Source organism: Pleurodeles waltl, chromosome 5 (assembly GCF_031143425.1).
Source record: "Pleurodeles waltl isolate 20211129_DDA chromosome 5, aPleWal1.hap1.20221129, whole genome shotgun sequence".
Taxonomy (NCBI): Eukaryota; Metazoa; Chordata; class Amphibia; order Caudata; family Salamandridae; genus Pleurodeles; species Pleurodeles waltl.
Window position 1 is genome coordinate 1,860,284,737 of NC_090444.1, and position 27,491 is coordinate 1,860,312,227.

General features: G+C 44.0%; 1 protein-coding gene across 1 annotated transcript in view; it reads right to left on the reverse strand.

Moving 5' to 3' along the window:
- The window catches only part of LOC138296886 (solute carrier family 22 member 7-like), a 198,669-nt gene that overhangs the window by 38,818 nt on the left and 132,360 nt on the right, over positions 1-27,491 (reverse strand). The window contains exons 5-8 of the mRNA XM_069236381.1: positions 24,190-24,313; positions 22,339-22,448; positions 22,014-22,228; positions 17,364-17,472 (exon numbers count right to left, since the gene is read on the reverse strand). Of these exons, the coding sequence (XP_069092482.1) occupies positions 17,364-17,472; positions 22,014-22,228; positions 22,339-22,448; positions 24,190-24,313 (558 nt within the window). The remainder of the gene's footprint in view (positions 1-17,363; positions 17,473-22,013; positions 22,229-22,338; positions 22,449-24,189; positions 24,314-27,491) is intronic.

The following is a 27,491-nucleotide window of genomic DNA, read 5'->3' on the forward strand; positions in this document are numbered from 1 at the left end:
CTGCCCAGGAAGGGCTTTGTGTTTTGGCCCCAGAGAGCAATGGCTCTCTCCTCAGGGGACCAGAATCCTGTCTGGAGGATGCAGGCTGGTTGAGACTGGCCACCAACCATACCCGGTTAGCTTGCTTTTGAAGGGGGCACCTCTAAGGTGAACCCTGGGTACATTTTGTGCTAAATCCAATACTGTTACCAGTTTGGGTTTATCATTCTGAGTTGTTTGATACCAAACAATCCAGTGCTCAGAGTAGCCATCATGTAGCTGGGAAACTCATACTGACCAGTGTCCAGGACATGCTTTTAAAATAGCTGCTCTATTCACTTACTATGTCCTAGGTTTGGCAAGGGCACAGTAGGGGCATATTGCTCATGCATCTATGCCCACACATGTAGTATGGTGCACCCTGCATTAGGGCTAGAAGGCCTACCAGAGCGGTGACTTACCTGTATTGCATGCAGTGTACAGTAGACAGGGCACACAGGCTGTGTGCCATGTTGAGTTTGCATTTTGGGATTGCACAAGGATATTCAGCCTGCAATGGCCCTAGAGGGTGGGTCAATTTGTGATGCTGCCTCAGGGGCCTACCATTAGTACCCCCTGCCCTGGGCACCTAAGTACCATTTATTAGGGGCTCACAGTGGCAGCTAAAGATGTTGCCAATTTAATCAATATCTTTGCAATTGTTAGGGAGAGAACACTGGCACGGGGCCTGGTTAGCAGGATGCTAGAGCACTCCAGTCCAAGTTGCATCCAGAAACCAGGCCAAACGTGGGTGGGGGGGGTACTACAACAAGGTGCCAGTTTCCCACAAATTATATAAAGAATTTGCTGAAATACTGGTCCTGCACCTGCACGCAGTTGAGAAGGGGCATGTACTAAACAGACGCTGCCCCTATCCCTCCTTGAAGCCCTCATCATTATCTTACTCGAACCAGATAAGCCACAAGACAATGCGAGCCCTACCGACCACCGTCATAAATTAACATGGACCCTAAAATCCTAGCCAAAATCTTGGCCACCAGATTTTAACTGCTACTCACCAATATGGTATTACCAGCCCAATCGGGCTTTATTCCCACTCGCTCAACAGCGCACAGTCTGCGCACTATCTTTGTGCTGCTTTACTAGTTAGACTCTTCTACAGGCGTAGCTGCCAAGGTGTTTGACTCTATAGAGTGGTCGTATATTTTCACAATCCTACATCATATGTGAATGCCCAAGGCTTTCCTTTGGGGGTTGCCTCCTGGCCCAATGGTACGACCGTGGGTCAATGGACAGTTATCTGAGCCACTGGGAATTCATAGAGGTATGCAACAAGGATGTCAGCTATCTCCAATTGTATTTGTGCTGGCTCTGAAAGCCCCGGCATATATGATACAACAACCGCATGCAGCGGTTGCACTGCGATTTTGGCAACGCCCACTTACTACATTGCTATATGCTGACAATATGGTGGTATATATCAGTGATCCGTGCATGTATTTGGCGTCGGTTATACAAGAATATATGATATGAACGCTACTCTATTAACTGAGTGAAATCCACTGTACCTCCTTTGATCTCATCCACAGTGTCCTATCAGTTGGACTTCCCACTAGAGCGGAGCATGGATCTGATCAAATATCTGGGGGTCTGGGTACAAAGAGAACCCAATTTAGTAGTTTTAACTATGGTAGTGTGGTCTCCAAACAGGAGGAACAGGCTGCTAAATGATCTGTCCCCCCCCTGTCGCTAGCTGACAGGATAGCCAAAATGAAATAATGATAGCAAGAAGGATAATGGAAAAGTCCTGCCCAGATTTCATTATTTCTTCATTAATAAACCCATTGACCTGCACAGCAGTTCTTTAAAACATTCAGATCACATATGGTAACATTGGTTCGGGAGGGTAAACTCTAGAATTAGTTGGGACAAACTCACATTACCCTTTGACCAGGGTGGATTTGGTGCTCTGGATTTACACTTTTATTATTTATGTGCTCAGGTGCATTTCACCCACTATTGGCTTTTTCCCCCTCCATACCTGCCACGCCTAGCACTTGAGAGTGATTGTGTACTCCTCAGTCTGATTGCTGCACCCATACCAGAGAGGAGGCCAGCGAGACCCGGCAAGAAATGAACACTGTTAGCTGCACCACAGTCGGGTAGAGCATGGTAGGCGCTGATGAAGCAGAAAATGAAGGTTTTGATTTATTAACGCATAAACGTAGTGCTGAAATAATCATGTGTGACATTAACCGAATTAATGAAGATTGTACGGGGACAAAATGTGCCCTCAGAGTAGTTTGCCATCATTTATACGCGTGCTTTATATAACGTGGTGTGGTAGAATTGCACTAATACGACATAATCATAAACGTGTGCTACGATTTGCTTATTTGAAATGCCTTAGCTTAGCATTACTTTAGCGGAGGCTTTGGCCTAGTTGCCTTGTCTCACGGTTTAAATGTTTGTATTTTTCCACTGTGCTATTAAACGTGTATTTCTGCTTGAAGCTGTACTTTTCCACAGAGACTGCTCGCATGCTTATCTTAAAGTTGGTGCCAGCATGGCATATTTTCTCTTAATTCAAGGTCGTCTTGCAGGTGCGGATAATGGAGCCTCTGAGAGTAAGCTAATCGAGAAACAATGTTGCAAATTGCGTACCCATCTCCAAGGATAATGTATGCTTAAGTAAAAGCTTGAGAACTGTCGTTTTTGATTGGTCAATTTGAAGCTAACCTATGAACCCACCAATGGAGACCCTACAGGACTTGAACTGTTGTCTATAAAACCCAGGTGCACGAGAGGGAAGCTCTCTCTATCTTCGGACATCCCGCCATTTTGACTTCGTAGCTACTATGACCCATTTTGCTGCGACGCCATTTTGAGAGACTTTGATGCTTTCTCTAATCGAGAGAAAGAAACTTTAATGATTCTTGCCCTAGAGACTTTAACTTTGATTTGTCCCTTTGCATGAAGTAGTAGCCTTACTTTGCCGCCGTGAGGCAATTACCCCGTACACTCTTGCCCTTTTGTCCCGTCCTATGCTGATCGAGAAACGATACCTGTGAGACGAAGAATTCATTGATTGCTGATTGGAATTGGTAAATATGAAAGGAAATTGTAAAATTGCATTGTGTTCCTTTTAGGTAACCGACTGCTGATTTTGATAAGGACCCTAGCTAGGAGTTTTTCTAAATTAATGTTGCCAAATTGTTTTTGCATGAAGTCCCACATGCTGATGCTAATTTGAGGTTAGACGAGGATTCCATATGTCGCACGATGCAATTTGAGATCTTGTTATGCTGACTAAATGTATGCCATTAGTTCATTACAGATTATCGTATTAGTGCTTTGCATTGCCATTATCGAATGCCTTGTGATTCAAATGCTACATAGATTACACTTGTTTCGACGATATGAACAGCTATTAATGTTCGTTTATGTTTATCATTTGGTGTTGAGACACATCTATATCGTGCTAGCTTTGTTAATATAGGGAATAAATTCACTAACTTTGCAATAAACTGGTGTGGTTATTCCTGGCTGAAAGGTCAGGGTTCGCCGAAATGTATTCTGGATTAATCGTTAAGTGTTATGTTGTTCAAGGTGTTGCTTATGTTCGTTATTGATTATCGATTTGATGAAGTTGGTTGATTAAGAGTACAGAGAGTTCCCACTTAGTCAAAAGATTCATCGACCTAAAGAGCATCCGAACGCAGGTAAATTGTTACCCCGTTTCCGCTCTACCAGTAGATGGTAGCAGAGGACGGTTACGTCTTTTGGGACCCTGTATCAGTAGAGTACATGGTGTCGAACTAACGGTTACGCATTTTGAGGCCTCATTCGGAAAGTTGAATTTGATTTTCTTGGATGAAAATAATTGACAAGATGATGATGGGCTAGGTCCACCGCGACTTTCCCGGGATCTCGAAGCTTGCGAATGGAGAGAAAGAAGATGTGGAATCAGCGTTGGCGGTACTAGTGATGGTATGAGTGAAGTTAGGGTTTTGCGCTTGCACAGCTTATTGCCGCAGAGTGTGTGAAAAGGTTGCGAGGATTTTCTTTTAAGGATAGCGGAGGTGCGACTCCGAGTGTAGAAGTAGAGAGGTCGTCGAACTTCATAGAGATAGCGGAGGTGCGGCTCCGAGTGTGAGAGTAGGGAAGTCGTCGAACTTCATGTGCGTGTGGCGCTTTGTGCATAAAAAGGTCCACGTGGTTGTTGTTGTTGAGACGGGCCCTGCGAGGTCAAGAGACTCCGGAGTATGTTGATCCATGTTGTGGTCTGGGCGGTTTAGTAGGTTGATCGGGCGTGGTCAACGAGTGGGTACGTGTGTTAGCGAATGAAAGAAACTTCGACTTCGGGCTTTGACAAGATTCTAAGTGCACTAGAACAGATCATTGACAAGTTGAGAGTAGGTCTGCGGGTCAGATTTGCTTGCGAATGTGGGGACTGAGAAAGACGGAATAGCGACCGAGGCTGGTGAAAGAGATCGAATAGTGGCCGAGGTTAGTGAAAAGTCCCTAAGGTCCTGAAGCGGTTGTGTTACCCTTCCTGTAGTAAACCGACAGATCTGTTTTACTTTTTTGGTAGCTCGCGATACATGCAAAAAAAAAAAAAAAAAAGTTGTTACGGGAGGAACTGAGTGAAGGAGGACTAGCCGCGAGGCTTTGTCAACCGCAGTGTGCGTGAGTGTGACGTCACTAAGAGCCGCGCTGGGATAGGTTGGTTGGAGAGAAGGGTCGCGCACGGATTGGACGCAGTCCGTGGCACTCGATTGGAAGGGGAAAGGCAGGTGAAGAGTATTCCGGGAATTAAAGTCACCTATTGATTACAAATTTGGTGGAATAACAGTGACCTATCGATTATAAACTTTGTGAATTAAAAGACGAGAAAATGAAATTACTTAAAGCATTCAGGAGCGCGATGAAGGGAGAGTCTTACATCAAAGCGAGCGTAGGGGAGGAGACGCCGCCTGAGGGCACACCAGCTTACATTGTAATGGAGGAAAAAGGGGTAGCTCCGTGTCTTTGGTTAAAGCAATGGCACAAGTGGACAGAGAAACATGGGAGCGTAGCATTCCCGATACATGGGACATTCAATATAAGGGTCCTAGAGAACTTGAGATTCACGATGTATGACATGAAGGTACCTCCAAGGCCAGCACAGTTTGAGGCTCTAGCAATATGGGAACTCATGGCTAGACAGCAACAGAAGAACAAGTTTGAAACAAGGATGAGGAAGGTAGAAAAGACACTAGCGGATGCTAGGTGGGATAATGCGCAGAAGGTGTGGAGGTCCGATGTATTGCAGGGAATAAAATTGTTCCCCGCAATTACTAAGGATGAAGAGGAGACAGGTAAGAAAGCTACCTGTAAGACAGACAGGAAGTGTTCCAAGGACAGAGAGGACGAGGAAAAGTTGAGAAGAGAAGAGGAGTTAGAGGATGAGGAGTTGATAATGCAATTGCTGAACGACCGTCCACCACCTTATGCAGAGAATGGACAAGGTCCAAGTACCAGTTCTGCCCCTCCGGCATCGGTACAGAACAGTGAAAGGCAGAATCCAGGAGCACCATCGGGATCTAAGGATCCGAGTTTACTGCTCACCCCACAGATACCGCAGGTTAGGAGAATGTATCCAGATGTGCCCGTGTTGAAACCAGCAGAAAATTATCAGCCACAGATGCCAGGGTACTACAGCAGTGACCACAATGGAGGGATGGTTCTAGATCCAACCGTAAGGGGCGTACAGAATGGTTACGACCCAACAATGGCACAAGCTGAATCAACTCAGTTTATGATGCCTCAAAAGCAGATGCAGGGAGGAAATGTTCATGCTCAAATGACGGGGAGTCAGATGGGCATGCCGGCAATGATAGCCCATAATATGGGGATGAACATGCCTCAGAATATGGGAAATGGACAAAATCCAGATGCGATATCACTGCCCATTACCGTAGGTCCAGTGGTACCTCTGTATAGTCAGCCTAACTTAGGCATGAGCAGTCAGGGACCAATGCTGCAGAATGGGACAGAAAGAAAGTGCATAGAAAACACTCCAGGGATAATCCCGATAGTGGCTCAGCCAACTGGGTCTGGGTCCTTGATGGAGTTTAGTCCCGTATGCGCTCAGTCCACACTGGTGAGGTCGAGCCCCCCATTGATAATACCATTAACATCGCACACTGAAAAGTTGCCGCAACCATCCAGGGCAGTCGATGTGAATGCTACACTGATGGGGGTAAATGCGCAACAGCTGACACAGTGGTTCAACAGTTTAAATTCCACACAAAGTTCAGACAGTGGGAAAGGAGACGATTACTTGAGCAGGATGAGGCTGAACATGGAAGCACAAGAATTGGTGGAAGGAAATATGGGCGTGAACAGGTTGGAGTCCTACACGGAAGAGGAGTTGAGGTATCTATGTCCAAAGATCACGAAAGAGGTAAACAAGGTACATAAAAGTTTGCAGGAAGTAGCAGACAGGAACGGGATTGACATAGGCAAGACGAAGCACTTGAGCAGGAGCTATAGGTTGGATTTTGGGACCACAGATTTTGAACACATGAGATCAGCAGGCATGAAGGCACACCTTAGAGAATTGTTGCAGAGTGCCCAAGTGTGGAGGTGCTTGGACAAGTGGGAAAGCAGGTGGGTAAAGAGGAAGGATAAGAGGAGGGACAGTGCCACAGAGCACAATGAGAAAAGACCGCAGAGCAGCGAGACCGTAACCATGTTACCCATGAGGGAGACAGCAGGGGGAAAATTAGTACATGTACCATGGCACAGGAGCGATATTCAGTCTTTTACGAATGATTTTCCCAAACTGAGAGAGAAGCCGATCGAATGGTATCAACAGACTGATAGGTTTGTGAAGCTTGCAAAATGTCTCTGGGAAGACCTGAACACTTTATTCGAGATTGTGGTTCCGGCAGATTTGTGGGAGGATTGCAAAAGAGCTGTAGGTTGGCCGACAAGTGAACCAGAGAGAGACAGAGAGACGGGTGCACCATCACCTATGGTGATGTGTCTGTACTATAAGGTGATCGAGCATTTGAAGACGAAGGTTGCCGCGAAAAATGTGGATTGGCAGAAAATTGATCGAACTGCCCAAGAGGCTAAAGAATCGATTCATAGTTACTATGAGAGGTTGTTGAAGGCGTTCAAGAATTACAGTGGTACGGAAGCAATTGAGGCGAAAGATATGCTTCATTTTGTGTTCAGATTTGTGGAAGGGCTGAGACCAGAGATAAGTCAGATGATAAAATCGCATTTGATCTGCTGGCAGTCGAAACCGATTGATGAAGTCTTGACTTATGCGAAATACTGTAGCGACGAAATTGACGTGAAACAGAAAAGGCTGAAAGAGAAGGTGATGATGATGCAGCTTAAGGCGGCTCAGACAGGCTTGCAAGGGTTGCCAGGGATGCAAGGGTTCCAACAACAGGTACCGCAACAGCAGCCGCAGTTGCAGGGAAACATGGTGTTTCAGCAACAGCAGCCGCAGTTGCAAGGAAACATGGCGTTTCAGCCACAGGGCAGAGGCAAAGGTAGAGGAGGTTTTGCGAATAATGGTCCAGATTTGAACACTGTTGTGACGGGTGTGCAGGCAATGAAAAAGGTGATGCCGTGTCACGCGTGCGGAAACGTAGGTCATTGGAAACGCGAGTGCCCAATGGTGGTGCAGGAAGGTGCAGGTACAGGTGTAGGTGTTGGTCAGCAAAACAATGATGTCAATGCATTTCAGACAATGAGAGGACCGAAAATGAGAGGTCCAAACCCAAACTTTCAGACTATAAATCAATTGCAGGGATTACAACCTATGCAGCCGCAGCAGATGCAGATGCCCCGTGTGCAGATGACGCAGATGCAGCCGATGCAACAGCAGTTACCTATGGTACCTAATCAGCAAATGCAAATACCTTTGGCACCAATGAATCAGCAGCAAATGATGGTTCCTCCACAGGTAACGGGTCAGGTAATGAGCACCAACGGCACAGTACAACAGTTCCCATTACACAGTGAGAGTGGAATAAACAATGTATGGGAGAGTGAAAGCTCAGAAGAGGAAGGAGATTGTGTGCTTGCGGCATCCCTAGAAGTTGATCAAAAGGGTCCGTACGTAGAAGGAAGAGTAATGGGTCATCGTGTTTCATTCTTGGTTGACACGGGAGCCACACGTTCAACTGTTAAGAGCAGTGAAGTACCAAATTTGCCACTCTCAGGGAGGACAGTTCAAGTGGTGGGCGTAGCAAACAGGCATCTGACGAACCCAATAACAGATCCGATACCAGTCAGCATCGGTAACTATCAAGGGGTGCATCAGTTTGTGGTATGTGACTCAAGCCCGATAGCACTGTTAGGAAGAGACCTATTGTGCAAATTGGGTTGTTCGATAATGTGCTCGAACGAGGGAATAACAATACAGACGAGCAGTGATGGGGAAGAAGGAGACAGTGAAGGGGGTGATGAGATAGAAACAGTTGACGAAGAGTATCCTCTGATTTGTCTTTTACCAATGATAACTGAAGAAGATATCCCAGCAGAATTACGGGAAACAGTCGGAAAGGAAGTGTGGGACATGACAGGGAAAGAGGTGGGATTGATGAAAGGAGTTGAACCAGTAAAAGTGATGGTAAAGCCCAATGCGATCTTTCCCCAGACCCCACAATACCACATGCCACAAGATACCCTCATGAAAGTCGCCCAACTTATCGACGAATTCGTGAAGCAGGGAGTACTGAAAGAAGTATTAAGCAGCCCATGTAATTCACCGATAATGGGACTAATGAAGCCGAGTGCGAAAGTCCGACTTGTACAGGATTTGAGAAAAATAAATGACATCATAATCAAGTGCTGCCCTGTCGTACCGAATCCGGCTGTGATAATGTTTCAGATCCCTTGCGAAGCTGAGTGGTTCTCAGTCATCGATTTGTCACAAGCATTCTTTTCTGTGCCTCTTCATGAGGACAGCCAATTCCTCTTTTGTTTCAAATTCCTAGACAGAGTATACAGTTGGTGTCGAATTCCTCAAGGGTTCTCTGAGTCACCGTCCATATTCAATCAGGTTCTAAAGAAAGACTTGGAAGAGTTAGAATTGCCATTCGAGTCAACCCTAGTACAGTACATTGATGACTTACTGGTTGCATCGAAAACAGAAAGTGGCTGCACAGCCGATACCATTGCTCTGTTGAACCATTTGGGAGGGAATGGACACAAGGTGTCTCCTTCCAAACTGCAGTTCTGTCAGAAGAAAGTGAAATACTTGGGTCACCAGATAGAGAAAGGGTCACGGAAAATAATGAAGGAAAGAATTACCAGTGTACTTCAAATGAGTCCACCAAAGACAAGGAAGGAGGTGAGGAAGTTCTTGGGAATGGTGGGATACTGTCGCCAGTGGATTCCCAACTTCTCGTCTCTAGCAAAGCCTCTACTGAAATTGACCCAGAAGGATGCCTTGGATCAGATCGAACTGAAAGGGGATGAGATGGATGCTTTTGTTGAATTAAAGGAGTGCATGTGCAGGGCTCCAGCTTTAGGTATGCCTGATTACACGAAGCCTTTCACATTGTTTTGTCATGAACGTGATGCATGTTCTTTGTCTGTCTTGACTCAAGCCCATGGTGGCGTAAACAGACCAGTAGCATATTTTTCAGCTACTCTGGATCCGGTTGCAGCAGCACTCCCAGGGTGTTTGCGCGCCGTAGCAGCAGTTGGTATCAGCCTCACTCAGAGTGAAGGAATAGTGATGGGACACCCAATAACAGTCATGGTCCCTCACTCAGTTGAGATACTTTTGACCCGCTCCCGAACGCAGCACATGACTGGAGCAAGACTCACAAGGTATGAAACGACTATTCTGGGCTCACCGAATGTGCAGCTGAAAAGGTGCACTACGTTGAATCCAGCTACCTTGCTTCCTGGAGAACATGCTGAAATTGAGAACGCTGAAGACGTTGAGCATGACTGCCTTCAGGTGACTGAATTTTGCACAAAACCCCGACCGGATATCAAAGATACAAAACTTGATGAAAATGATCAAATTCTTTTTGTTGATGGTTCATGTCTAAGAGATGGGGTGGGAATTTTGAAAGCAGGATATGCTGTATGTACTGTGACAGGGGTATTGGAAGCGGGATGGCTCCAAGGAGTCTATTCTGCACAAGTAGCAGAACTTGTAGCCCTTACTAGAGCATGTCAATTGTCTGCATTGATGAAAGTCACCATTTACACCGGTAGCCAATACGGGTTTGGGATTGTGCATGACTTTGGACAACTGTGGTCACAGAGAGGTTTCCTGACTTCTTCAGGATCCCCAGTGAAAAATGGGGAGAGAATAAGGGAGTTGTTACATGCCATTCAAGTGCCAGCTGAAGTTGCAGTGGTAAAGTGCAGTGCTCACACGAAAGGACAGGACTATGTGTCTCTGGGAAATGCCTATGCAGATCAAGTCGCAAGATTTCGCGCTTTGAACTGTATATTGCTAAGGGATGATTGGAATACAATAAGTGAACCAGAACTCGAACCAGCTGAAGCATTTGCCTTGAAGGTCGTAGATACAATAGAAGAACTAAAAGCACTACAAAGTAATGTCAGGGAGGATGAAAGAGATTCCTGGATTAAATCACAATGTATAAAGAGACAAGACGAGCTATGGGTTTCACATGAGGGAAAATTTGTTCTGCCAAATGGTCTCTTATCACAGCTTGCGCGGTTCTATCATGGGCAAGCTCACCTAGGGAGAGATGCCATGATAAGATTGTTCAAAACTGATTGGTTTAACCCCAGATTTCGTCAAGCTGCAGAAGCAGTTTGCCATCGATGTGTCACTTGCCAGCAAATGAACCCAGGAAAAGGAACAGTTGTGAGCGCGAGTCACATTGGTAGGGCAAGCGGTCCTTTTAGTCGTATGCAGATGGACTTCATTGAGATGCCTGCGCATGGAGGTTTAAAATATGTGATGGTTATTGTGTGCATTTTTAGTCATTGGATTGAGGCATATCCCACACGTAGAAGTGACAGCCTTACAGTTGCCAAGCTATTATTGAGGGAGTTAATACCACGTTTCGGATTCCCGATCTCTTTAGAATCAGATAGGGGAAGTCACTTCAATAACGAGGTGATGAAGTTACTTTGCGAAGCACTGAACATTGAGCAAAAGCTGCACTGTAGCTATCGCCCTGAAGCATCAGGACTGGTGGAGCAGATGAATGGTACGCTGAAGTCGAGAATGGGAAAAATATGTGCATCAACAAATTTGAAATGGCCTGACGCATTGCCCTTAGTGCTAATGTCAATGAGAAACACTCCGGATAGAAAAACTGGATTGTCTCCGCACGAAATTCTCATGGGCAGGGCTATGAGACTTCCTGCAGTTCCCGCAAACATGCTTTTGAATATTACAAATGATATGGTGTTAGACTACTGCAAAGGTCTGGCTGACGTGGTTCGCTCTTTCTCTCACCAGGTGGAAGTGACCACCTTGCCACCGATCCAAGGTCCAGGACATGCACTGAAAGCAGGTGATTGGGTCGTGATAAAGAAGCACGTGAGGAAGTCGTGTCTGGAACCCCGTTGGAAAGGCCCTTTCCAAGTGATCCTGACGACAACTACCGCTGTGAAGTGCGCGGGGGTTCCCAACTGGATTCACGCCAGTCATACAAAGAAGGTGCTGTGTCCAACAGATGAGGAAGTTGAAGCGCTGAAACTACCAGTGCCTGATAAAACGGTGCCGAGTGCTGGGACAGAACAAAAGCGAACTGAAAGCGAACAAGCGACAGCAGGAGAAAAAGAGATATTATTGGAGAACGAAGAGTCCGACTCACTTGGGGAAGACCAAGGAGAAAGTTCAGACAGCGACGAAGAAGCTGCAGGTGACAAAGAGCCTGAAGCAGCTGAGGGTAGCAAAAAGCCTGAAGCAGCTGAAGGTGACAAGGAACCTGAAGCAGCTGAAAGTGATAGAGAGCCTGAAGAAAGTAACGGTGACGAAGGGCTCGAGAAAGGTGAGAAGGCAGGAGAGCCTGATCAGAGGAGGGCTTTCCCAGAAACAGACGATACAGAAAAAGAAAAGGGAAACGTGACTGATTCCCCTGAAGGTGGGAACCAAGAAGAACAGAACGAAAGAGCTCAAACCTCTACAGAAAAGATCGCAGGTCCATCAAACGGACACGGTGCAAAAAGAAGACTAAGTATCTCACCCATAAAAGAAAAGGGTAAAGAAGGTTTGAACGAAGGAGGAAGGCCGAAAGTGAAAGAGAAAAGAAAGGAAGTGACCGTCGTGGAACAATCGTCAAGTGAAGAAAAGGACTTGGCAAAGGAGGAGAGTGCCAGCGAAGCAGAATCAAAGAGAGAAGCAAAATTGAAGAGGAAAAGGATACCAAACAAGAAGTATTCCGGTCCTGAATGGGCATATGCGGTAAATGATGATTGGACTGATGAGTTTGTATCTCTAAGCATCGAGAACGAAGAAGAAGAAGAGATACCAATAGAAAAGAAAAGTTTCATAGACTCTGTTGATTGAAAAGGTAGTGAATGGTATTGCTTGCTGCAATCTAACATGAGACAAACAACCAGCTGAGACATTGCTAAACAGAATTGAGACAAATGCTGCTAACCGATAAGTGACTGGCCTTTTGAAGAAGACGGTGTGAACATTGTGCTCGTTCAGCTTTGTAACTGAATTGCTAAGTAGTTTCATTTATAAGTGCTTCTAGCTCTCTGATTCTATACAGATCATGACGCAAAACAATAGAAAGAAATATTGTAAATACGTGTGTATAGGCTTGGTACTAACATGTGTACTAATAATAATGGCAATTGTGTTTGGAATGCATGGAAAGGGTGAGAAGGAAACTATTGCTGCTTCTACTATTGTTCCTGTTACTGTCACTGAACTAACCCCATTGAAAAGACTAGCAATGGATGAGAGGCTCTTGCACGATAAGAAAGAGCTTTCGTATAACGTTTTCTATCGCTTGCTAACAGAGTATGTTGAGACTATGGATGCGAAGGATTGTTATGTGTGTACCCAGATACCGACATCAGTAAAAGAAGGGGTAACTTATCACCACATGCCTCTTACATATGGGATTACGTGTAGTATAGTAATGTCTAGGTTTTATGGTCAATCTAACATACAGTATTTTTTCTCAAATTATGATGTTACCTTTGCTTATGTTCCTATAATAGCGCAGCTAAGCGAGACTGCAAAATATTGGGATTACAAAATCATGAGGGACTTTTTCGAGCCAATGCAACCTTTTGAAACGGCTCATGCTCATAGGGAGAACCTTACTTGCTCCGTCTCTGCTGTAGAAATAAGCTTTTTAGATCGCACAGATGATAGAAGGGCTCAAATGAAGGCGAAATTAGAAAAAGAACTGCATAAGAGGACTTCAGTAGATAATTATGACTTTGCTGCTATAAAGACACAAGGGAAAATTGCTTTAGATGCTTGGCACGTAGGGAAGTTTTGTATATATCGAGGTGAATCTTACTATGACAATATTTTTGTAGGAGCGAGTGAATGCAAACATACGTTTATTTTTAAGGCCAAATGGACATTCATGATGGACGGACTTGACCCTGTCATTCCAGGGGTGTATTACATTTGTGGGCATAATGCCTATTATCGTCTTCCCAAGGGATGGTGGGGAAGATGTTATTTGGGTATAGTGTTTCCAAAGGTTTATCAGCTGGATGACGTATCGATGATTCAAAAGACATCTGGATCACATCGTATCCAGAAAAGAGAGACCGCAGCTGCTGTGGTAGGTGATATATTTGGAGCCATGATTCCTTCATTAGGAGTTGTGCTGAATTCCATCAAGATAAGAAAGTTGTCTACTATAGTGGATAACATGTTGACAAAATTTTCAGGTGCTATAATCCTGATGGATGCTGAACTTGCAGCGGAAAGAGCTATGACTCTTCAAAATAGGCTTGCTTTAGACATTCTTTTAGCAAAGGATGGAGGCGTTTGCAAAATGATTGGTGCACGTCACTGCTGCACCTATATACCTGATAATAGTGTGAAGATTAAAACTATGCTTGCTAATCTAACAAAAGAAAGTGCAGATTTGAAGGAACTGAAAGAACCAGGAGTGTGGGAAAAGGTTGGAAAGGGACTTGCTTCAGTGGGAAATTGGATTGGGGGAATTTGGAATGGAATATTATTGAAAATAATAGAAGGAATATTAATAGTAATAATTTGTGTATTTGGAATTTGGGGAATAAAAAGGGGAATAATAATGATTATGGAGAAAATTAAAAGAAGAAAGGAGGAGAAAATAATGAAAAGAATGGCAGAAGAATACAAAGCGCAAACTAGGGGAACTAAAAGGAAAAGGGAGCTGACAGAATTTTAATGGAATAAAATTTGTGGGCTAAATTTGTGTGATGACAAGTAGTCATCAGAGGAGGGATTGATGAAGCAGAAAATGAAGGTTTTGATTTATTAACGCATAAACGTAGTGCTGAAATAATCATGTGTGACATTAACCGAATTAATGAAGATTGTACGGGGACAAAATGTGCCCTCAGAGTAGTTTGCCATCATTTATACGCGTGCTTTATATAACGTGGTGTGGTAGAATTGCACTAATCCGACATAATCATAAACGTGTGCTACGATTTGCTTATTTGAAATGCCTTAGCTTAGCATTACTTTAGCGGAGGCTTTGGCCTAGTTGCCTTGTCTCACGGTTTAAATGTTCGTATTTTTCCACTGTGCTATTAAACGTGTATTTCTGCTTGAAGCTGTACTTTTCCACAGAGACTGCTCGCATGCTTATCTTAAAGTTGGTGCCAGCATGGCATATTTTCTCTTAATTCAAGGTCGTCTTGCAGGTGCGGACAATGGAGCCTCTGAGAGTAAGCTAATCGAGAAACAATGTTGCAAATTGCGTACCCATCTCCAAGGATAATGTATGCTTAAGTAAAAGCTTGAGAACTGTCGTTTTTGATTGGTCAATTTGAAGCTAACCTATGAACCCACCAATGGAGACCCTACAGGACTTGAACTGTTGTCTATAAAACCCAGGTGCACGAGAGGTAAGCTCTCTCTATCTTCGGACATCCCGCCATTTTGACTTCGTAGCTACTATGACCCATTTTGCTGCGACGCCATTTTGAGAGACTTTGATGCTTTCTCTAATCGAGAGAAAGAAACTTTAATGATTCTTGCCCTAGAGACTTTAACTTTGATTTGTCCCTTTGCATGAAGTAGTAGCCTTACTTTGCCGCCGTGAGGCAATTACCCCGTACACTCTTGCCCTTTTGTCCCGTCCTATGCTGATCGAGAAACGATACCTGTGAGACGAAGAATTCATTGATTGCTGATTGGAATTGGTAAATATGAAAGGAAATTGTAAAATTGCATTGTGTTCCTTTTAGGTAACCGACTGCTGATTTTGATAAGGACCCTAGCTAGGAGTTTTTCTAAATTAATGTTGCCAAATTGTTTTTGCATGAAGTCCCACATGCTGATGCTAATTTGAGGTTAGACGAGGATTCCATATGTCGCACGATGCAATTTGAGATCTTGTTATGCTGACTAAATGTATGCCATTAGTTCATTACAGATTATCGTATTAGTGCTTTGCATTGCCATTATCGAATGCCTTGTGATTCAAATGCTACATAGATTACACTTGTTTCGACGATATGGACAGCTATTAATGTTCATTTATGTTTATCATTTGGTGTTGAGACACATCTATATCATGCTAGCTTTGTTAATATAGGGAATAAATTCACTAACTTTGCAATAAACTGGTGTGGTTATTCCTGGCTGAAAGGTCAGGGTTCGCCAAAATGTACTCTGGACTAATTGTTAAGTGTTATGTTGTTCAAGGTGTTGCTTATGTTCGTTATTGATTATCGATTTGATGAAGTTGGTTGATTAAGAGTACAGAGAGTTCCCACTTGGTCAAAAGATTCATCGACCTAAAGAGCATCCGAACGCAGGTAAATTGTTACCCCGTTTCCGCTCTACCAGCGCCAGGCCCTAGAAGTTACTCTGAGACATCACCCAGTCATCTGGGTCACTCAGGAACAGGTGACACCGACCCTACTTGAGGGGCAGGGGTCAAAGACAATGGGTGATTTCTATCTTGAAGGGACATTTGCTGTGTTGGCAGGTCTGATGAAGACACAAAGAAAGACTCCGCTCTTGACAGTCACTTATCACTGACTACAGGCAGCAATACGTGTGTTATACCCTCCGTTCCCTGCTGAACCACCGACTCAGCGTGTTACAAGTAGTACTAACTAGCCCCACGCGCAAGCAACTAGTTACCAAGCTATATAGCATCTTGCAGTGTGATAGGCAGGTTGTAACACATATAAGTGTTCTAGATATTCCCCTAGACCCTGAAGAATTGAGCTTTTGCTGTCTGCTCACAGAAATGCTTACCTCTGACTGCAATTTAACGTCAATCTACTTTAAATACCTGCAACAAATGTGTAACACTCCTGAACCATTGTTCAAATACGGTGAGCAGTTCCCGGATTTCATACACCTTGCCTGGCAGTGCCCTATGGGCAGACAGAACTAGGACCCGGTGGTGGCCGCTCTGACCGACACCGTGCTTGAGGCTGTGGGGTGTTCTCCTCAGTTGTGATTGCTCGGATTAATAAACTCGCTGGAGCTAGCGGCTAATCTCAAACTGATGGTAGCGGCTCTACCATTAGCTTAAAGGAGGGTTGTGCTTCACTGAGGGAAGACTGTGCAAAACATGGTCCAATTGTTAAAAGATGTGACCTATTGTCAAACACACAACTCGAACCTTGTGCCAAAGAAATGCCAAAACCCTCAAGGCCTAAAAACATATGGGGCCCGTTGTTTTCTGTCCAGGACTACAGTAATCTGAGAGATAAATACAGGAGATGTTCCGATGTGAGGACAGTGAGGTGTGTATGACTGTCTTGGCCCCTGTGGTGGTATATGGCATAATTGATCAATGCTTCATGTATGCAGCTTGGAGAGGGTGTAGCTTTCTTTTGTAATGAGTCAATAAAAAGAACATTAAATAATGCTTTAAACACTGTGAAAGCACCCTCAAGAGTGATTGAGAATGGGGGTTCCAAGTCTCGCTTTAACCTCTCTCGGTTACATCCTGTTCTCTGAGACTAACAGTGGGTTCATGGTGCTCCCCAGGGCCTGATTCACAAACTTGAACTTAGACCAAAACTCTAAGATTAGACCAAAAGTGTAAACTTAGAGGAAAAGTCTAACCTTACTCGTAGTAAAGTTACACTTTTGATCTAAGTTTAGACTTTTGGTCTAAATTTAGACTTTTGGTCTAAGTTTATCTTTGTGAATCGAGCCCCATGTTTTCAAGTCCTGTATGCCAATACCAGAATGCGTTGCCTCTGCCTACCTGAGGACAGTGGGGTAGAGCTCAGTTGTGAGCAGATCGATGGCCGTGAATGCAGCTTCGGAAAATCCTTTCGCTAAAATGGCGATCGTTGTTTGCAGAGCCCCAAGAGCTGGATTTGGGAAAAGAAGGAGAAGGAGACGTCAAGAACTGTATAGAAGTAAACACAGTCACAGATCTACGTAAGATGGGAGCCAGATGTCCCTTAGGTTGAGAGACAACTTGTTAAATATAATAGACAAGAACAAACAAAAATAATCAACTAATGCCAAAATAACTTTAGGTTCCGCTGTTTAACACACAAAGGCCCTCATTATGACAATGGTGGCAAATGCTGCCTAGCGCCACAGCGATGGCCACCAAAAGACTGTCGCCGTGGGTACCTATGGTCCACCATACCATGACCGTACCCGGATTTCTGCCAGAAGGCTGACAGAATTCCGGCTACTGTCATGGCGGCGGACGGCGGTAAGGTGGCGCTGCTGCCAGCAGCTGCGCCACGCCAGTAGACCACCGCTGACCGTATCATGACACATGATATGGTCTGGCGTTGTTCTGCTGGCGGACGCTGCTGCTGGCAGCAGCGCTGCGTCCCGTCTCCTGCCGAAGGACCCCCTGCAAGCAGGTAAGTCGGGTGCTCTGACAGGGGAGGGGGGTGGGAGATGTTGTGTGTGTGTGTGTGGGGGGTGTGTGTTTGTGTCTGTGTGTGTGTGTGTGCATCCGGGTGTGGGGCGTGTGTAATGCATGTGCGCATGAATGAATGTGAGTGTGCATGCATGCTGTGATGGGTGAATGCGTCTGTGCTGGTATGTATGTCAGTGTGTGTGGGTGTGCATGGATGCATGCATGCGTGGATGAATGTGGGTATGCGTGTGTATGTCTGTGTGTATATGTGTGTTTATGATGGGGGACGGAAAGGGGAGGGTGAGGGTCGAGGAGGTCTGCGGAGGGGGAAAGGGGAGGGGGAGACCTCTATCAGTGCCAGGGAAGGAATTCCCTGGCACTGATAGTGCCCACTGCCATGGTTTCCGTGGCAGTACAAAAACCACGGAAACCATGGCAGTGGATGGGGTCATAGTACTGTGGGCCTGATCGGTCGATACCGCTGTGGCAGTCGGTGTGGGACATTGGCGGTTTGGCTTTTGCCAACCTGCCAATATCATAATATGGCGGTATGTACCGCCAGCCTGTTGGCGGTACTACCGCCACTATGACACTGACGGCCGGGATCGTAATGACCCCCAAAATGTTTAATGGATAAAATAATTTGTTCGGAAAGAAAAATTAACAAGTAACTAAAAGAATGTAGAGCATAATATCAATGTAATCAAACATGATTTCCAAGATGCTCAAGCCTGTGAAGCGAGAGATTACCCACAGTGGCTTGTTGAGCCAGGCCAGATGCTCACTCGACTGAGATCTTTACCCACAGCAGGTGGGAGTGAGGATGACACCTTCCTGGATAGATCAACACATCTCCTCAAGGGCAACCCAGGTCTTTGTGCTGTAAGTGGAGGGACCACAAGCAAGGAACAGCCACTGCGGTGAACCCTGATCGCTCCTGTTTAAATCTCTGCTATTTTTATCCTGTGCTTGCTTTCAGATTCTTCAATCTCTTTCTAGAATTTTTTTAGATCTGATCAGACATTTTGGCATCCCTTCTGCTAACTATCTAGAGTGACATATTTTATTGTTTTTAGTGGCATAACAAAAGCCCGTGTGCGGGGGGCTCCCAAGGGCCAGAGGACCCCCTCAGCTCGGTGAGAGCTCCTGACAAGTCCAGGGGGGGCCCTTAAATTTTGTTACGCCACTGAATGTTTTCAATTGTGAAAGCTGACACAGCATCATGGACGCTCACTCTACTAGCTGACAAGCTCTCATTGTTAGGGTCGAGCCTGCTTTGCATGCGCTCGCGCATGCGTATCGCAGCAAGACTCTCTTGTATTTAGAAAAGGGCTCGGAGCCCTGTCAACTTCACGTCAGTGCTTTCTATTGGTTCGTGGGCTTCCCTAATTAAATCTGCTTGCTTTCATTAGTCGAAGGCACGCATACGTCATGCCTTTTCCAGTGGCTAGCCCTCCTCGAGCGCAGCGACCAAGTACAGAAAACATGCGAGGCTCACTGTTTTACATTGGGCTCGTGGACTTTTTTTTAAACTAATTTACGAGCCCGATCTCGCTAGGCAGAAGTCGAGCGCTTTACCTACTTGATTTCACTTTTTCGGGTTACGTGCATAAATGCACTTTTGCCCGATAGGTGAAAAGTCGGGTTAGGCTTTTACAACGCGATCGGCCCTAACACGAGCAAACGCGAGACCCGATGCATTGTAAATGCTTGTTTTTAGTTATAGGTGCCTAGAAGCAATATCTGAATAGAGAGAACGCATATATGCCCACGTTTGTTTAGTCTTGTTGATGCTTTAGAGCCTGCAAATGCTGTTTTGCTTTAGAAGATAAGAGATAAAATTGGCGATCAGATACTAAAAAAACTCAGGTATTTGGACATACATTAGAGGGAAACTTGAGGCAGGGCCATCAACAACAGGCTCGCTGCTACTGCTTCAGGTGAAACTTAGCCTAGTACCTAGAAAGAGATGTAGGGGATTAGCATGTTAAGGACTTGCTAACCATGTCGAGCATGTTCTTGCTGTTTTTGCTTACCATGACATGCATTGCTGCATTCCTTCTAGCATTCTGTGTATTTACTGTTCATATTTTATGCAATAGACTAGGTTTTCAAAATAAAAAACTAAAGTCCTTCTCCTGTTTCATGGTGCTATTTTGAGTGTGTTGTTCTTTAATGAAATAGGGTTTTGTGTTCCACTGTGTCCCTGGGCCAATCTTGTGAGGCTGGTCATTATCAGACACTCATCCCACATAGTACTGCTCAGAAGGTTGGGTATGGGTCGGGGTTCAACTGGGTTTCTATTACACATTGTGCATTCACTGAATCCTTGCTGGGGGTTAGAAAGCCTACCCTGACTACTCTGGTGGTGTGCCGTATTGCATCACTCCCCTGATCAGATTTTTAGCATGCCTTCCCTGACTCTGTAAGACTTAGGCTGGTGGGAAAATTCCAAGTTATTACAGCAGAGAAGATTTATAAGTGCCATCCCATCTGGGATGAATGTGAAAGACCCAAACCACTGTTTACTGATGGACTATCGCTTCATAACTAACTATGGCACTCCTGACTTCAAAACATGTTGAGTGCTTCCAACAGGAGTACTCCGGCTTCTGGGATCATTAAATCAGGAAGACCTGGGTGCAAACGGCTCTTTCAACAAGAATCTTTCCCTAAGCATCAGGCCCTCCCTGAACAAGAGATGCGAAGGTGCCGCCCAAGCAAGCGGTGATTCCAATAGAACTGTAGAACCCGTAGAACGATTTCAACACAACAGTTGGTGTTAATTGTTTGCGTTGGTTTGAAGGATAGGTTTCTGGCTGAAGATCATGGTCTGGATCACATTGTCATATACTCAGATTTGGGCCAGGGTCTGCACATGCCGGGGGATTTCACATTTCTATGCAAGAGCAAGAGGGGTGAACCAAGGCATGGCCATAACCTCCAGTGGTCTTCATACTTGACGTGGAACATCTAGTGAATGTGATAAATCAAGGGACAAGGGACAGTCTCATTGCTTGCAGATGACACACTTTTATATTTAGAGAATATCAACAAAGGTCTTGCTCTAATTGTGGAAGAATATCAAGAGCTTCCTGGATGAAGCTCAGGCTCAATGTAAACTGAAGACCACAGGGCCAGATGTATGAGCAAACCAGTCCTAAAAACCATTGAAAATTATGATGCTAGAGCCATGGAACTCTTGGTTCCCCCACCTCAAGTAGAGGTGAGAGAACAACTGTGTTTCCAACAATGGAGCTTCAGAATCCTCTGCTTTCTAGAGTGACCTCCTTCTCATCTCATATCATCTCATGTCACCTCATCAACGCACAGATTGTTGTCAGTAGGGTTTCCCTGCTCGTGGCAGCCCCCCATTGTATAGTCCAGGAAATCCATACACTGCTGTGGTGGTCTTGAGCACGCAAAATCCTTAAATATCTGCCAGAGGCTTGGAGAAAACTCCCAGGACATTTCTTTCTTTCTTTATGTTTTTTAAAGAAAACCGTTTCCACAGTGCAAGCTTGGTTTTTGAAAAGAGAAAGATGCCAACCAGCCTGCTGTGAGGACATCATAAAGAAAGTGTAAGTGGCGAATAGACTATATATCAGTTTGCCTGGCTACAGGTGGACCAGCAAGGTCAATACCCATATGGCCTCGGTCTTACAGTGGCCAACCCAGAGAGATCTAAATTATTCCTCATCTATTTCCCCACTCTCTGGTGCTGCAGCCTCCATGTTTGGGAGGATGTTGCAATACTAATCTCTCATTGTTTATTTACCACTCACTACATGGGCTCTGTGCTCTCTGTTACTTACTCACGACACATTTTACTTCTCCATAAGGTCAGTACTCCGTTTTTCTGTCTTTCTTAGGTTTATCTTTCTTAATAAGGTGGTCAATGGATCGTCTGTCCATTTCATTTCATTGTTCCATAGGTTCCTTTTTATGCAGTGCATCTTCAGATCTCAAAAATACATTTCACTAAGCATAAGATGCTGAAATTAATGTTTGATGTCAGAAGAAACTTACAGACTGGAATGACAGTGTTTGCACCAATAAAGAAGCCACTAAGCAAGAGGGCTCCAGCCACAGAGTGACGTCGGCCGCTCTTGTTCATGAAGAAGAATATGCTCAGCTTGAATGGTAGTTCGATGGCTCCATAAAGGAATTGAGTCAGGTAGACGTCAAGCTCAAAACCTGTGATGTTGAGGCTGATTCCATAGTACGAGAATGCTACGCCAAACCTGCAAGTGAGAAGACAAAAAAAGAACACTAGAATGTGCTGGCACCATCCTGCTGGAGCAATAGAAAACTGGAAGGATATCAGTTTAAAATAAAAATCATATCCCATTACCACACCACTCCTGCACAGATGGAGATTTTCCTCAGCACAGGCGTTTTAAACATGTCTAGATATGAGTAATTTGTTTGGGTGTTCTCATTTTCTGCCATCCTACTGAGTACCTGAGAACAAAGAAATATAAGTGACAGATGTTGGTTATTTATTTACTACAAATAACATGTGTCTGTGGCTGTTTCAGCTGTTTTCAGTTCATTCACTAGAGCCCCACAACTGCCTCACTCTGCCTTTAATTTCAATGGGTGCATGTCACTGAGAGTCAAATTCAGCCAGTTTGCAGAATTTCATTTGATTCTTTGTCATGTCATGACACTTAGCCTCACTATATGCTGACATGTTTCGCCTTTTCCTCAGAGCTTCATCAGGGCTCTTCCATCACAGCTGACAACACTTGTATTTATAACATTCAGGTAAGTTTAAGGTAACGATTTCAATTATTTAAATTAGCTCAAAATCTTAAGCTATTTGCACCAATTTCAAAAACCATTGGTCAATTACTTGTGTTATTGATTTTGGAACCCATTAAAAGTCCTAAGCATATTGCTAATTCTACAGTGACTATTTATGTCAACCGTAATTAAAAACAGATTGCTTTGCTTGACTTACATCATCCACTCACCCAGCAGTGATGAAGAAAGGAGTCATTTTGCTAACATTTTTATAACATGCATCATTTTACTTGTTACTTTTGATTTTTATTGATTTTTTAATGGTTTCAATATTTTGGTACTGTGCTAAAACCTATACACCTACAAACCATGGGCCAGATGTACAAAGCACTTTTCTGCTCACAAATGGCCCAATCCACAGAATAGGGCTTTTTGCGACTAGAGAAATGCTTGTTGGTATGTACAAAGGCAGTATTGCGATTCAGTAACTTGTTACCAAAACGCACTTTGGATTTTGATATTTCAGTATTTGGAAAGGGCGTGTTGAAGGCATCCCTTCCTAATACCGAATCTGGATGGTATGTACAAATGTTTTGCGACTGAACTGCTGTCAGAAAACTTTCACAATTTACTACCAAATGAAGGTTGGTGATAAGCCATTCTTAATGGCAACTAATGGTCCCAGGGACCAGCCCTGAACAGCTGGAGCCTCCTGATTATTACTGCCTTGATGTGCAGGTACAAATGAAGAGAACAATGCATTGGTTCACCAAACGATTTTACTGAAATACCCATTTGAATGGAATTTTCTGCAGAACAGGGGAAAATGATAAAATCAGGCTCTAATTCCTTGTATTTTAGGTGCAAAAAGGCATTTTCATCAGTTGGAAAACCAAGGCTTGGATTGTGTCTTCAATATGGAAGCAGCCTACATTTGTGACTCCAACGGTCTTTGCTCCATTGCCTTCAAAGAGCAAAGATTGTGCCAGTTTTCCTTCTGTGTTTCCTAAAAGTTCACAAGGATGTGCATAGCCTCTGCTGGCCACCAACATATATCTCTGCACCGTGCAACAGATTATGCTTTCCTGAAGTCAAATTCCATTACTAGCTACACAACTAGCTTTATTTGGTCATCTTAGTACTTCTCTCAGTTCCAAACGTCATCAAGGCTGCTGCATGCCCCTGAGCCTTCCCTGTTCTTGGGTCTGGCTTAGGGGATACATTCTGAAATGTATCTGTACAATCTACTCCCCTCCAGCTCTCAGAAAGCTCTCAGACATGGACACCGTTGACATCTTTGAAGGCATGTGGCACAATGCAAATCAATTTCATCTTCATCATCATAATCGTTACCAGTGGCTCCACCAGGACAAACAGCAGAAAGTGAAGCATTGAAACCTGACAAAGATTACTGCTGGATGTGATGTTCATGGCCTTTTATTACACATTCTCTCACCTCAATGCTGACCCTGGGGGACAAGTGTGCCTGGCCGTTCACTGAAGAGCAGCGAGCCAAGAGGGTGTGAGCTTCCTTCACCTTGCCTTTTGTCAACAGCCACCTGGCAGACTCTGGAAGCCACCTGTATGGGAAGTAAAGAGGCAGGCATGAGTAAAGTGTGCCAGCATATGTTTGAGCAATTTCAGGTCCTGAAGAGCATGTATGAAGAATCAAGAAAGAGACACACAATGAGAGGTTTGGTTTTATGGGGACACAAAGACAGGGATGGTGGCGTAAGCAAAGGATCATGAGAAGACAGCAGTAGCCTTTATTGGCAGAGAACACTGATCAGCTGAACCAATTCTCAGAAGACAAGTAGTTTTGAGAAACAAAGTAAAACTGTGTCAGGCAGAACTGAAGTCAGAGTTTGTGTTATGTAGATATGGCATAGGCAAAGGTTTACATAGGGAGTAGAGAACTAGGGACAATTGCAAGGTATCTGCATAGTGAACAATGATATATTAGATTGAGTGGAGAATTAAGATTTGTTTGTATGGCAGTCTAGGGTGCAAGTACAAACCTGATGAGATAAGAAGGAGAGTGGACCCCAGTGCTTTTAAAGATGTCAGGTGTAAAAGGTTGTGCTTGTTGTGGCCTTTCAAAACCAATTCAGTGCCTTTCTGCAACAAGATGAGACCATACCTCCATCCGAGGGGTCCAAATGGTTTTGTGTGGCTCAAGGAATGACTTGTGCATGATTGTTTGTTACTAGCAGCTGAACATTTTCCTTTAGCTCTTTTAGCTTCTAGATTGGTTCACCAGATCAACTGAACTATAGAGTTTTATTTTTTAGCATGTTGTAACCTACTGAAGTCAATCCAGAGCCATTTTGCACCAGGAACAACCCCACCACCAAAAATGTGGGATTGTTCCTACTGATACACTTGATTTTAGGGGCCACTACTGGGTCATCATTTGTGACAAGGATGTGGCCATCACCTCATTAGTCAATGCAGCAATCTTACTGTGTCATCAGATCACAACTATGGCTCGAATTACTGCCAATTGACAGGGATCTCATTCTAAGGATAATTCTCCATTCAGCAGTGGGTCACTAGATTCAGGAGCACCTTGATCCCCACAACCTCTTCTAACCATACTAATCTGCATTTCACTCCTGCTGCAGCACAGAGACTGACATCATGCAGATAGGAGTTGACGTTCCAATAATCACTGACAAGGATGAGCAGTGTGTCTTTGTGCTGCTTGACCTATCAACAGCCTTTGATAGCCTCATTAGTGAATACTTGCCTGAAACTCTCCATTCAAACATGGGCATTGTTTTAAATTGTTTCATCCCATAATCCTCTGTTTGAAAACAATCTGTCCATATAGAAACTCCAGATCCCCCATATCCTGGCATATGTGGAGTTAAGGAGGGATTTCTTGTCACCCTCTTAATATTTAATCTGTATAGGGGGCACTGGGAGCACTGATCAGCCAGCATATTGTTGGTATCCTCTAATAGGCTGCATCCTAAATTGGCATTGTTAATGGAATGTCAAACTCGGATCCTGTCTAAATGTCCTGCAAACCTGGATGTCTGCTGTGTACCTACAATTCGACCTAAAAGAGACTGAGGGAGGCCATTTATTTGTGGTACGGAATTAACCTGCCAATGAGCAGGTAACTGTAACCAAAGAGCAGCCTTTCCACAAACCAGGGTGTAAACTGTTGCTGTAAAATCCTGATTGAAAGAAATTTTATGGCCAACCACACCCTATGACCTATGGTATATGTGGGCCCTACCCTTTGGTTATGGCCTGCAAATCTGGTGTTGCTGAATTTTGCTTCTGCTAAGTGGTGAGAAAGAGACTCCTTAATCGTTCATATATATTGTAACAAGTGAATTATTGAACGCACAATGAAGGGCAAGATAACGGATGTTGGTATTCAAATGTGTGCTCCCAAGAGCATCTAAAAGGTAGGACAATGCAGGGAATTATTGTAGATAAATTGATTCACTGAGTCTGTTTAGTTTCATGACTCAGATAAAAGTAGTACAAATGTAGTTCAAGGGACTGATTCAACATTCAAACATTTTGTTTGACCATCCCTCTAGGGATGATAGTTGGGTGATTTGAAAAATGCAAAGCCTAGGCATTGCATCAGTCCCTCCAAAAGCAAGCGCTGAACTAACATCCCTGTGACTGAAAATAGTCTCAAGAAGTCCATGAGGATAAAAGATCTGATGCATAAAATTGATAGTTAATTCTGTGGGTGCAGGTAACTGTTTAGGAGGTACAAAGTTTTGCAGCTTTGTGAAATAGTTGATGCCTATTAGTAAAGTAGTAAACCACTGGGGGTAGGAAAGTAAACTATAAAACCATCAAGGTCATACTCCAAGGTTGTGAAGGTAGTGACAATGAATGAAGAAGACATGCTGCTCTAGTATGCATTGGTTTTTCCTGGACTCAGATGCAACACAAATGAAAATACTGTTGAATTTACTGTTGGTTATAAGGTCATGAAAAATGTCTACTTGTTAGATCCTACATCCTTCGTTGTCCAAGATGACCAGATATTGCTGAATGATGACATCAATTGAGTGCTTGATTCTGCAGTTCCTCTTAGGGTATTTTTAACCCCTTATTGGTATGTAATCGTACCATTCATTTCTCATCTTTCAGGGAAGGTGTTGATCTAATGTTCTGGGTTAAAAGGAGGAGGATAAGGGGTCATTCAAAGTCTTTGGTTACACTTGATAGTGCTTCAGTTAAACCAGAGAAGAAGGGAGTCCATCATGCATGTAGTATGTTGGAACACTTCATTAAAGTCAAATATAACAAGTCCTTGTGAGCGATCAAAACAGTGATTATGCGTTTGATTTCTATCTAGACCACGTCATAACTGTGAACAGTAATACTCAATAGTTAACAGTTCTCAGTTGTATGTGCAGTGTTCTTAAGAAATAGGCAATAGGATGTAAGACTGTGTTCCTTTGTGTCAGTAAAGTTCCTATTGCAAATGAGGACATATCCATTTCCACGATGAAAGGTACCTGGACATTCAGATGTCATAAAATGTGCGCAGATCAAAAGGGCTCTTTTAATGCCTTGTATGACCTTTCTTGTTCTTCATTCCTTTGGAAGTGCTGTCCCCACTTTGTGAATTTGGTGATAGGATTATGGTGCATCAAAACGTCTTGTATGGTATCAATAGAAGTTAAAAATGCCTATGACTCAAACGTCCTTGACATTGGCAGGACAAGGCCAATCAAGAACTGCTGGTACTTTTGTCAAATTCATTCTAACACCTTC